A 13,484-nucleotide genomic window follows, 5' to 3' on the forward strand; every position below is an offset into this window, starting at 1 on the left:
TGTAGACCAGGCTGGTCTCGAACTCACAGAGATCCGCCTGCCTCTGCCTCCCAAGTGCTGGGATTAAAGGCGTGCGCCACCACCGCCTGGCAGCTGTTTTCCTTTTTAATAAAGATTTTTGGCCGCATGGAAGGGGTGCACGTCTTTAATCCCAGCACTTGGGAGGCAGAGGTGGATCTTCATGAGTTCAAAGCCAACCTGATCTACAGAGTGAGTTCCAGGTCACCCAGGGCTATGTGGCGACCCCTGTCTCCAATGGCTATGCATGAGTGCAGTTGCCTGCTGAAGCCAGACAGGACATTAGCAATCTGCAAATGCTCTTGCCCCGAGCCATCTCTCCAGCCAGCACTTGCTGTATAGAATACACATACTGAAAAAAGTTAAACAGAAACAGCCCAGCAGGTGGCAGGAGCACCGCCCTGTGGACACTAAGTGGATTGTGTGCAGACACAGAACATCCCCAGAGCTAGCAGGTGCTGGACCTCGGGAGCTCCACGGGTGCATCTCGGAAGTGCATTTACCGTGCTCCATTGAGCATGAGAACCTTCTGCTAAATTAAAGCAGCAGGGTCTTAAAAATCACACTGAGGCCAAGAAGTGCCAGTGCACCCCTTTAATCCTAGCACTTGGGAGGCAGAGAACTCTGAGTTCAAAACCAGCCTGGTCTACAGAACTAGTTCCAGATCAGTCAGGGTCACACACAGTGAAACCCTGTCTCAATAAAAACAAAACAAAAAGCAAAACAAACAAAAAACAATCCACACCCCTACAAAAAATCCCCACACTGAGAACCTAAGACCCTGTCAGCCCAAAGCCCTGCTCAGAACAAGGGAAAACTGGGAAGGGGCCTACCGGGTTCCAGAGTGCCAACTGCCGCTCACTCATGCGGCTAAAGCCAGTAGTGAAGACGTTGCCGTCGGCCAGGAAGATGGCACGCATGGGCCTGGCTCCTTCGTGTGCTTTTTCCTTCTCCTAGGAAGGAAGGGAGATGCACATTTTAGACATTTAGACAGGATGGGTAGGTTGAGTGTGAAGCCCATATTGGGAGCCAGCCTCACTTTACACATGCAGTGGGGCCATTCCATGTTCCCTGGGCAAGACCTTAAGGTCACAGTTAACTACAGCCTCCCCGTCATGAGGAGAAGTGACACCTAGTAATATGGTCAAAGTCAGCAAGCAGAGCCTAGGACAGACTGAGGGAGGAGCTCCATTCCTACACATCCTGTTGCTGTCCCAGCCCACACACTACAGCCATCAAGCACACATCCAAGGGCTCTGCCATACACGTTTCTCAAGAGGGTAACCTACAGGCTGGGGCAGCCACTAGTTTCTCCAACATCAAAGAGCATAAGGAAGGCTGCTCCTAGCCCTGTCTGGTTAATGAGAGCAGCTCAGCAGCCACCCTTGAAGATACTGGGTGGACAAACACAGGGCCTGGAAAGACCCTGTGGTGGTGGATAAGCATTCACCACGACTGCTGTCCAGCACTAGACAGGGCTGATAAGTCACTACATCTCAGCTGGCCTCAGAGCACAGCTAAGGTGAGCTGTTCTTAGACTTCCCATCTGCAGCTGCAGGCCTGACATATACCTCTTCAGGCAGGATGTACAACTTTGTTGAAGCCCTACTGGGTAGCAGATCCTGGGCACTAAGATGACGGCAGGACCTGCTGCAGGTCTGCAGGGCACCTGGATACTGTTCTGGGATTGGGATGGACATCAACTAGGGAGCACCAGTGAGATTCCCAGACAGGTCATAGTTCGTTCGGGCTTATCAAGACCTGAAAACTTCTAAGGATATCATGAGCTGTTAAGTGCCCCTGCTGTACCAATACTCGGAAGGCAGAGGCTAACATATTTGTGAGTTCCAGGCTAGTAAGGACTATACAGTGAGATTCAGTCTAAAGCCACCATGAAGGGACAGAGCTGAGCTAAGGCTGAAAATGACTGGAGAGAAGAGGCAGTCACCTCCCTGCACACAAGGACACCATGGCTTAAGCGTGCAGGTCCTCCAAGTAGAGTCTAGGTCACTGATTGGCACCAAGGCTGTACTAAGAACACTCACCGCAACGATCTCCTGTTTCCTGGGATCAATGACTCTCACTTTCTTGTCTTTGGACGCTGTGCAGATGAGGCTGCCATTGCGGTTCCAGCTCACATTGTAAATCATGTCTGAATGCATGTCGTCCAAATTGATGAGGGCTTCCCCTGTCCCCACGTTCCAGATGATAATGGCGTTATCACAGCCTGCACCAAGCAGATCAACCACAAGATGAGAAATGCCCACACAACATATGAGACAAAGCTGCAAGCCCACAAGGACACAAAGGCATGGGAAGGAAGATGCTGATGACAAGAGGCTCTACCTACTTACTGGGGGGCCGGAGTGATAGGATTTCTGTAAAGCAACACGGTGAAGCCATCAGCCAACAAAAACAAGAACCACACCAAAGCCAGAGTCCTGTTTTTTAGAGTCAGCTGGACTAACGGAACTAGGCAGTTTCAAGAAGGTACCCTTTTCCAGAAAGATAACATCAGAATGGACATCATTTCTGCTCCTGAGGAACCTGGGGTAGCACTGACTCAAGTCTGACACTGTGAGCCAGGGTCCTTCCTGTATATGAAATCAGGGTAAGCTACAGCAACAGAAGAGAAACAGGACTGGCTTGCTGTTCTCAGAGATCTTATCTTAAAAAGGGAAGTTGGGGCCAGAGTGATCTGTCCATGATGAGAAGGCTGCAGTGAAATCACGCAGACATGTGGATTCAGAAGATGTTTCCCAGAGAGGCCCATGATCCCTTAGACACTCAGCCCCATCCCTGCATCAAAAGAATCTTCTAAGCCAGTGGTTATCAACCTGTGGGTCTTGATCCCTTTGGCAAACCTATCTCCAAAAATGCTTACGTTATTTACATTAGGATTCATAACAGTAGCAAAATTACATTGTGAAGTAGCAACAAAATAGTTTTATGGTTTGGCATCATCACAACATATGGAACTGTATTAAAGAGTCAAAGTGTTAGGAAAGTTGACAACCACTGTTCTAAGAACATACCTGAGAACCAAGAGCTAGAAGCAGGAAACTCGTGTTGGAAAACATGTACAACAATATAAAATGCTGTAGCTGACTTCTGGGGTGGAGAGCTGAGCCTTCCTGTACTGGCTCCTCCAGGCAGCCTGCTCTCGAGGGAGTGCCAGGCATAGAGTGGTCGGACAGTCCGGAGGTAGAGGCCCAGCAGTCAACCAACCAGTCTCCTCTGCTTGCACAAGGCAAACAGGAAAACAGGGTGAGCCTGTATGGTCCCAAGTGACCAGGGAGGACAGCAGGTCCTTTCCATCATGCAGGCGCCCCCTCCGCCCCCGCTCAGGCTTTGGTCCCTAGATCATCAGAAAGACTCAGGTATGGTCAACCATGGCTATGAAAGTTGATGCCCTACAGTGTCTTCTGTGAAGAGGCCTTTGGCAGGTACCTGGAATTAAATTTTTAACTTCACTCACCATAAATAAACATCTCCTATTCTTGATTAAAAATTGATATGCCCAACTTGAAAAAAGACATGTTTTTAAAATAAATCAGTATTAATAAGGTATAATTCACACATACCCATTACACTTAAGGTAAGCTCTGACAAATACCTATAACCAAGAAAGAGCTTACTTCCATTACCCCAAAAGTTTAACTACAGCCATCTGTATTCCCGTGTGTGTGCACTGTAGGATCTTGCCATCAGCTAGTCTGGCCTGCCATTTGATCCCAGGGACCTGCATTTCTTTCTCTCCGCACTGGGACTGAAAACACTTGCGTCACACCTGGTTTCCCTAACAAGGGCTCTGAGGACCAGACTTAGAGATCTGAATGAAGCACTTTATTAAATGAGACATCTCCCCAACAGGCTAGTCTTGAACTTACTGAACTACCACATCCAGTTGATGTATTGTTTTTAGAAAAAAAGAAGGGAGGGAGGAAAGGGAAAGAAAAATCTAAAATTTGGGCATAAGCAAAAATTTCTGTAAGATGAATCTGGAAATGAGGCAAGAGCCAGTGGGAGCTGGAAGACAGACACTTCCATACTCCACACTGAGATAGGTGCCAAGGTTCACTGTGGTGCAGTCTAACTGAAAATCCAGAGGCAGCATCGGTGCCCAGAGCCAGGGCTGAGTAGATAAAGGGGGCTTTGCTGGCAGAGGGCAGCGGGAGTGTGTGCAAAGAGCACAGAGCACCACACCAAGTGTGCAACCCTATCTACACTTAAAGAGTCTGCCATGGTCCTTGGTAGTCCGCTTCAGTGGAGTCACACCTGTCACTCCCCACCACACGAGGCCAGGCAGCCTGTGGGGCTCCTACCTGCACTAAGAAGCACATTGCGGGCCGTCGGATGCCAGGCAACGATGCCAACTCGTTTTGAATGACCTTCTAAAATCACCACAGGTTCAGTCAGGGAAAGGGTCAGTCCATTTTCTGGGATCTGCCAAACCTGTTGGAAAAGGAAGGAGAGTGTTAGTTTGAAAGCCCTGTCACATTTTATTTCCAGGTCACTGTGGCCACCCAATGGCATCTGGGTAAAACGTACAATAAAGTGACTGTCTTAAAAATGTAAATATATAGGGTTGGAGAGATGGCTCAGTGGTTAAGAGCACTGGCCACTCTTCCTGAGGATCTGGGTTCAGTTCCTAGCACTCACATGGTGGCTCACAGTCATCTATGGTGGGATCCGATGCCCTCTTCTGATGTGGAGGCTTATATGCAGATAGAGTGAGCACTTATCTATGTAAAATTAGAAAATTTTTTTAAAAATGTAAATATACTAAGTACTTGATAACTTTGTGTTTCCTCATTTGGGGCCTGCCAGACCAATAGAGTCCTTAGAAGCACAGGCTGTTCGTTTTGACTGAATCCTGTTTTCTCTTCAGTAAGATTTCCTTTCTATAATGTCATAGAAATATTGCCAACATCCCAATGTAAAGCACAAAGCCTGTGCTTACAAGCATTCGTCCCGCAGAGGGCATACCTCAGTGCTTCTTTGGGGGATTCAGTCATTTTGTCCTTTCTTTCAGTGTTCCATCTCTCCCCACTGTGTGGCTCTGAACTACCGCACATTAAAGGTCATGGGAGTTACCACACCCAGTCTCACATTACTTTTTTGAGATAGTGAAAATTTCTAAAATCTCTGTTGGTGGTTGTATGTATCCATGGAACATATTAGAAATCTTTAAGCCAGGCAAAGTGGCACATGTCTTTAATCCCAGAGGAAAGTGGATCTCTGTGAGTGTGAGGCCAGCCTGGTCTACAGAGCGAGTTCCAGGACAGCAAGGACTATAAAGAAAAACCCTGTCTCCAAAAACAAAACAAAACAACAAAAAAGAACAAAAACAAATCAAAACCAAAAGAGAAAAATCACTGAATTGTACTTTTTTTCCCCCCATGTGAGATGGACAGAGTTTCTCTGGGTCACAGGGAGAGGAATGGGCTTCTTTGGTCTTATTTTAGAGTCTTGCTATACAGCCTAGTCTGGCATCAAATTCAAAACCACCCTCCCCACCTCAGTCTGAGAATGCCGAGATCACAAGCCTGAGCCACAGACACAGCAGGTGAAGAGGGAGGTTTTAAAAGCCAAACACAGGATACTCTCTCTTTCAAACCTGTTACAAGTAAGCGGAGTGGCACCACTGCCTTAGAAGGGCACTAAGAGTGTACTAAGTAGTACATGGCATCTACTTCATAAAAGAAGTTTAAAACAATTATTCCTTAAAACCCAGGTGCTCTTTGAGAACAGCTAGCAGCCTCAGGGGCAGCCCTCTCTCCAGACCAGCATACTGCCTCACCCCTCCCTGACAGGTCTGCTCCCCTGCGGTGTGGGGCAACTGTTTCCTTTCCAGTAGGACACTGTGTTTTCATCCTGATACACAATTTCTTTACCTCAATAAAACTAAAAGGTTTATAATTAGCCAAACAGCTCTGGGTTGAACCTGGCCATCTGAGTATAACCAGAATTTGAACTGTCAACAGAACACACAGGAAACAATAATTATTACTTTGAGGAAAGCGTGAAGTTGGCAGAGACAATAATGAAAACTGGTGCCTCAAAAGGTACTCGTGTGGCAGTGTCACATACTAGCTCCAGATGGCGCCCTTATACCAGCCTGCTGGGGTTCCTATGAGCCACAGCAGTGAGCTTTGTAAACCCTGAGCTTGACTGAGAGAGCATTTCCCCCTCGGAATACAGGAGCCACAGAGGCCAGCACTGGCTTGCTTTCTCTAGCATCCTTCACCCATCTTCTGCTTGAATGGAGAGGAAACGTCAACACGGAAAGCAGCGTTGATTATAGGGTGGAAGTCTTAAACCTGGACAGCTGTGTCTGCACTGTACTGCGAGCAGACTTGATGGCTCTCCACCAGGTAGACAAATGCCCTAGACTAGGCACCCAAGCTTCTTTTACTCCCTAGGTCCAGCACACACACAGTATTTACACCACAAAGCAGGTCTGGTACTAATGATCTAATGGGCCCGACTCTAGGACTCCATGGCTGAACAAGAAACTGAGCTTTTCAATAGACTGACAACCAGGAACAGCAAATATAAGTGGTAGAACATGGAAGGTGCTGGAGCTGGATGAGTTCAAATCACATAAATGTGCTACAAATGTAGACTGCCCACAGCAGTTGTGACCTGAGGTGATGATGGTAGAGGGTGGATATGGTGACATGAACCAATGCATTTTAGATGATGCCCCGCATAAGCAGAAACACTGTAGCATCAGTTAGGTTTGTCCCTCATGTTATTCAGAGTCTAATGTGACCAGAGCTGTGCTGCCGTAAGTAGGCACTGCTGGAAAACAGAGTCTCCAGTACCATACTACACAAGCTGGCCCATGGAGGAGTCCCTGAAGAGATGACCTCTAAGAATGAAAAAAAGTAGGCAAAAGGGAGGAATAAAGAAAATCAAGTAGCCAGTTTCCAAAAGAAACACCACAAATGCACAAAGCAATTTTCTAAAAAGCATTTAAACAATGCTTCAGAGAGGCTGGCTGAGGGGCCAGAGAAAGGAACCAGTCAAGATGATAATGCCACAGACTCTGACAGCTGAAGAAGTGTCTGGGAAAGTCTGGGAAACAAAATGAAAAGACACCAGAACCAGTGCGTGGATGAGAATGAACAGTGCTCTCCCTGCCGGGAACTGTGGGAAAGGGCTGTGTGTCTTCCCACACTCAGCACACCCTCTGGCTGGCGCTGCAGACCCTGCTCATGGGCTGTCATTATCTGGCTCTCTGCCCAGAGGGTGCCTGCTACTTCTGGTAATGGCCTGTCAATGTGGACTGAAGGTCTTGCTTCCTGGGGACAAAGAGCATAAGTGCCTGAGTCTTATGCACAAGTTGGCACTCCAGCCTGGGCCTTTGGGGCTACGATGCTAATTAGCCACATTAGCACCAAACTCTTCACTGCTGGGAGCCAAACTCCCTGTTTATCCTGAGGGAGCATGGGCTGTGCTCACAGAGGGTTCTGGAAAGGTCAACCGAGCTAAGGCTCTGCACAGCATTACCCTAATAGGAAACTGCTAATGGGGAGGGACAAGGGCTCTGGAGCTTAAAAGCCTGGGTCCTGGGCACTGCCCCCCTCAGCTGCATGACACCTCTGACAAAACCGTGCTCATGTGAGCCTGAGTTTCCTAGTCATATGACGGGTGCTGTCCCTGCCTCCCCTGTGCTATTGCAGTGATCACGTACACACATGTACACAGACACACACGCACAGGCACACACACATCGAGGCTTGGGGAGTCAATGAGCTTGCTGCATTCATTCCAGACTACACCTCTTCCCTCCTGTGACCACATACATTTTTAGGTTTGAACACCATGATTTCTGAAAGGAATCTTGTCTTATACTGAAATAAATTAGTACCTACTTACACCCAACGTGTCCAACGTGTGAAAGCCTATGTTTGTGCCTGAGACAATTCATGCTGATGTTGTTTGTGCAGGCTGGTGAGCTTTGCTCTGTTCTGTGAAATCCCAGCACCAACCTGCTTTCTTACCAACACTGAGTGAGCAGGGAGACAAACAGCAGAAATATCCTCTACAGAGGGCCTCACAGCACAGCAGGGAGCAGGGACAAGTCACTACCTACCCTACTAAAAGAAAAAAAAAAACCAAAAGCTTTCGAGTCCCTAAAATGTTCTACTGGACAACACATTACCACAGAAAAAGTTCTACTGGACAACACATTACCACAGCAATGTTTTGTTCCAAAAGTAAAGCAAGACAATGAGCTCCAAAGGGCTTCCAGATGAAAGTGGGCGTTAATCATTGAAAACCACCAAGGTTCTGAAAAAACTACTCAAGCATGTGTTTGTGACAACTGTGTCCTTTGTGCATTTGAAAGCAAGAGAACAGCAAGGGAGGCAGTTCAACGGAGCCAGGCAGGGAGGAGCCGGGCTCCTCTGAAGTATAAATGCAATTGGTTTAACAGTTTTATTTCCAAACATGGCACAAATTTCAAGCACACAGACTGTTTGCAGACCCAACTCTCCTATCTTGATTGCCCTCTGGGAGCCTGCTGCTGGTGAGGCACTAGAGCTACACTGTGGAGTGCTTTCCTTGCCAAAGGCCGTGTTTTTAAAAAGCCAAAGACACTGATTTCAAGGGAACATAAAGTTGAGATGGTCTCTCAAGACACCAGGTGAGGGATTTGCTGTAGCAGCTTGGAGGGCCCTGTGTGAGGCAGAGTGTGGAGCCTCAGCGTTTTCTGGAGAGCAAGCTGAGCCTGGAATTAACTGGAGCCGCCAAAGGCAAAGGATCAACAACCCAGAGCAATCCGTCCATCAGACACACCACAGGACATGCCACATCACGGCTTCCACTTCTACTCCAAGAAATAAAGTTTGCTGGAAAATCCGTGATAAAAGCGCAAACAAACATGGTGCAGTGCCTACTTCTGTTCATTTCTATAAGCTAAAGACTGATCTGGGAAGAGAGGTGAAAACATTCACCAAAAATAAATAATCTGCCGCTGTTTAGGACGTGATAGCTGGAGACAGCTAAGGGTTACCTTTTCATCTCCCAGACTCTGGGGGACACTGCTATGCACATCCCCTCCCCTATTGGAACTACAGCTTTTACACTTCTATCTGAGCACCGCTCTACAGACATGGGTAGCCAACAGCAGGCATGAACCTAACTTGACTGTTCTTGGAATTATTTCAATCACTGCCATTTACTGGGGCTAAAATTCCTCCAAGTAAAATATTTAGAAACCACAATCTCAAAAACTCTCTGTATGAAGTTATCGCCAAGGAACAGAAAGCACAATACAAAACCCTGGACTGGCAAAGGGCAAAGGCAGCTTCTGGAAAGAGAATTCACCTGCTATTTGTTAGTGTCAAACACTGTCCCATACAGTAGGACCTAAAATGCAAGCTGTCCACTGGACTCCACTTTTAAGTTGCCTTTAGGGTCTGGAGAGAAGGCTCAGCAATTAAAAGCACTGGCTGCTCTTCCAGAGGGCTTAGGTTCAATTCCCAGCACCTACATGGTAGCTCACACTGTCTGTAATTCCAGTTGTAGGGGATCTGACACCCATACACATGCAGACAAAACACCAAGACACAATTTTGCTGGGTGCCTTTAAATCCAGCACTTGGAAGGCAGAGGCAGGTGATCTTTGTGAGTTCAAGGACAGCTAGGGCTATATACTGAGAAACCCTGTCTCGAAAAACCAACACACACACACACACACAGCGCCTTAAAAGATGGGAAGTGGGGCTGGGCGAGATGGCTCAGTGGGTGAAAGTGATTTCTGTACAAGCTGATGGCAGGGTTCAATCCCTGAAAGCCATGTGAAAAGGATGGACATGGTGGTGCACAGCTGCAGCATCAGTACTCCTACTAGGAGAAGGAGGTGGACAGGAGGGCTGCCTGGGGATCACCTAACCCTGACTACACAGCGCACGGCACAGGGGACCCAGCCTCAACAAGGCAGAAAGAGAACCAGTTCCAAAAAGATGTCCTCTGACTGGCACATGCCACTCCACACAACAAGTAAAACATAAAACAAACAAATAAATAAAAGATGGAAAAGCTAGGCATGGTGGCCACACCTATAATCTAGCATTTGGGAGATGGAAGCAGGAGAATCCTAAGTTCAAAGCTATAAATAGATAACGGAGATTGGCCTTTCCTGTCCTAACACTGGAGAGATGCTGCTTCAGGCGAGGCAGCTGACAAAAATGAACGAACCCATGATCACAACTCAATGGGTGTAAATAATTCAAAAGCAGTTTTTAAATTTAGGCGTATCCTCTCACAGGCATGGAGGAACCGGCTCTGCTGTCCCCCTACAGAACATCAGCTGAAGGTGTCCTTTTGGCCATGGATCCACAGCACATACCCAAAGTCACCACAGCAGGCCTCACACACTTCCAGTTCCGCCTGACCCTCTCACACAGCACCCCACTGGCTATGTGAGGTGGAAGCTGAGAGTCTGGGAACTTTTCGGCTGGGCACACTGCTAATACCTGAGGCTGTGGGACCACCACCACTGCCAATAACCCATGCAGGGCTCTTCTGTTTGAAATAAAAAGGTGTGTGTGTTTGTGTGAAAGTCTCCAGCTACTGTCCTTAGCACAGAGGCGGAGGGAAATGTCATGACAGATGGGGATGAGCGGACGTGCCTATAAAGGTCACTTCAGCTGCTCAGCTCTGAACAGAACACACAACTTAGAGTCACTGAGTGATTCATTCAAGCATGATCTAAGTGGCAGGCCCGTACTTAAGAGTTTAGGAAAATTAGAGAGATTTAGCCTAGAACACTATTTAATTAAAAAAGTGTTTGCTCTGCCAAGATGGGGCAGCATCAGAGGATTCTGGGAAGAGAGTGGTCTGAATAACAGCTGGTATTGGGATGTCCCCAAACCTCAAATACACAGAGCAAGTAACAGACCAAAGCACTCAGGGACAGACGAGGACTCAAAATCCCAGTGACAGAGCACACTTCTTCCCTGACCTGACACAGCAGGCTATGAACACACTCTGGCAACCAAGAGGGGTTTGCCTGTCTTAGCAGCAGCTGATCATGGGAGACCCCTACCCTCACCCCAAGGCCTGGAGAGTCAAATACACCCTGGACCTAGTGCTCTCAAACCCAACCAGCAAGGACTTCTTTTCCTTGACAAGAAAGGCCAATGGAAGAGAAAGAACCCAGAGGGAATGGTTGACCCCACTTGGAGCAGGCAGGAAACAAGGGGGTGGGGTGGGAATAGCAAAGGAATGAGAGAGGCCAAACAAAAGGCAGGCCAGGAAAGCAAACGAAACATGTTTTGTGAGAGCACAGGCCAAAGCAAACCACCTTCTGGAAACTTCAAACTAAACTCACACAAAACTTCAGTGTGAGCACTCTTCCACGCACACGTGCACTCCCACTCCCGTGATGAGAGTGGCGTGAGAGAGATGGCTCAGTAGTTAAGAGCTCTTGTTGTTGGAGGACCCAGGTTCTATTTCCAGCACCCACATGGTAGCTCACAAACTTATCTAACTCCAGTTCTAGGGGATCTGATGCCCTCTTCTGACCTCCATGGGCACCAGGCACATACTTGATGCACAGACGACACACAATAAAATATCCACACATGTAAAATATATAAACCTAAGAAAAAAATAATTTTAAGAGCATGCAAAAAAGACATGCTTTAAAAGTTAATAAAAAACTGGCATGCTATTTCAAAATAAAATTAAAAAGACATTAAGAAAAAAGATAAATCAAAACTGAAAATTTAAAAGATAAATCCAAAAAAAAATTAGAAATTAAAAAAATATCACTTTAAAAATAAAGGAGAGAGCATACTGGAGAGATGGCTCAAAAATTAAGAGCATTGGCTATTCTTGTAGAAAACCTAGGTTCAATTCTAAGCACCCACAATGTGACTCACAACCTTTTTTAACTCCAGTCCTAAAGGATCCAATGGTATCTCTGGTATCTGTGGTTCTCGCAGGCACATGGCGCACATAAACTCATGAACATAAACATAAACAAACCAATAATGTACTCCAAATAAAAGCAGCCACCTAAGAGGCCCAGGGGAAGATGGTAGCCTAGCTCCAGCAATTGTAAAGAGGTGGGAGGCCGTCTGAGGAAAGTCTAAGAGCACTGGCACTGGAGAGCACCTTCCCCACCACCTGCTGTGTGGCTGTAGCATCCCAAGAAGCTGCTCTTTGTAATGAGCTGGAAACAGCCTCCTGCCCATCACCAGTTCTTTCCAAGTACTGAAGCTGGTCCTGGATGTCTCCATAGGAAACCACCTGGTCTACCTTAGTGGCTCATGATGAGTAACAGGGCTGGGTGCTGACAGCACATGTGCTGTCTTCCTGTTAACTGTGTCATAAGATGGGTACTTTCTAAGTGCAGTATCAAGGGGAAGACCAGATGGACATCTGGTCTACCCGAAGACTTGGACCACCATTGCCTACCCTCAGGTCAACTGGGTACACAAGCCTCCATGAGGTCACCAGCACTGAAGGGTCATGTTCCTCATCCAAAGTCTGTAGCTCAACTGCCAAGCTGAAAAAGGCAAAGACTGTAGGACTTGGCACTAAGCCAAATCAAACGAGTATTATACACAAAAGGAAAAGTTCTCCAAAGTAAATAGCATGGACGAAGCATCAGTAAGACCTACAGTCTAAAGAAGGAAGAAAAGGCCCAGAGCAAAACCCAGGTATATAAATCCTACCCAGGAAACAGAAGGAAATGGATCTGTGAACTCCAGGCCATCTTAGTCTATACAGAAATTCCAGGCCAGAAGGCTACACAATGAGTGTCTTAAAATACAGCAAAAAAGTCTGGACAAACTGACAAATACTGAAGACAGGAACAGGTCATAGGAGCCTCCAAATGGTGTGTGGTGGGCACACCTACAGTTTTGGCACTTTGCACACAGAGGCAAGAACATTGCTGGCTTGAGGTAAGTCTGGGCTATAATGCAAGACCCTATTTCACACATACACACAATCCTGATAATTTGGAGTAATTTTCTGGGGTTGGAGAGATGACTTGAAACTATGGGGCTGAAGAGATGGCTCAGCAGTTAAGAACACTGGCTGCTCTTGCAGACTGGGTTCTGCTCCTAGCACCCACGTGGCAGATCATAACATAAATATCTGTAGGTGATGGTGGCGCACGCCTTTAATCCCAGCATTTGGGAGGCAGAGGCAGGCAGATCTTAATGAGTTTGAGGCCACTCTGGTCTACAAAGTAGGGTCTAGGACAACTAGGATTGTTATACAAAGAAACCCTGTCTCGAAAAACAAACAAACAAACAACACCACTAACAACAACTCACTGCCCTCTGACAAAAAAAAAAACAAACAAACAAAAACCTAAAAACAAACAAACAAAAAATCTGTAGCAGCCGGGCTATGGTGGCGCACGCCTTTAATCCCAGCACTCGGGAGGCAGAGGCAGGCAGATCTCTGTGAGTTCGAGACCAGCCTGGTCTACA

General features: G+C 47.1%; 1 protein-coding gene across 2 annotated transcripts in view; it reads right to left on the minus strand.

Moving 5' to 3' along the window:
• Window positions 1-13,484, minus strand: part of Coro1c (coronin 1C) — a 79,356-nt gene that overhangs the window by 10,795 nt on the left and 55,077 nt on the right. For both annotated transcript variants that reach the window (XM_005344249.3, XM_026785241.1), the window contains exons 4-6: window positions 4,344-4,473; window positions 2,064-2,245; window positions 852-971 (exon numbers count right to left, since the gene is read on the minus strand). In XM_005344249.3, coding sequence (XP_005344306.1) covers window positions 852-971; window positions 2,064-2,245; window positions 4,344-4,473 — 432 coding nt within the window. The remainder of the gene's footprint in view (window positions 1-851; window positions 972-2,063; window positions 2,246-4,343; window positions 4,474-13,484) is intronic.

This window comes from Microtus ochrogaster, chromosome 2 (genome assembly GCF_000317375.1).
Source record: "Microtus ochrogaster isolate Prairie Vole_2 chromosome 2, MicOch1.0, whole genome shotgun sequence".
In the NCBI taxonomy this organism is placed as follows: domain Eukaryota; kingdom Metazoa; phylum Chordata; class Mammalia; order Rodentia; family Cricetidae; genus Microtus; species Microtus ochrogaster.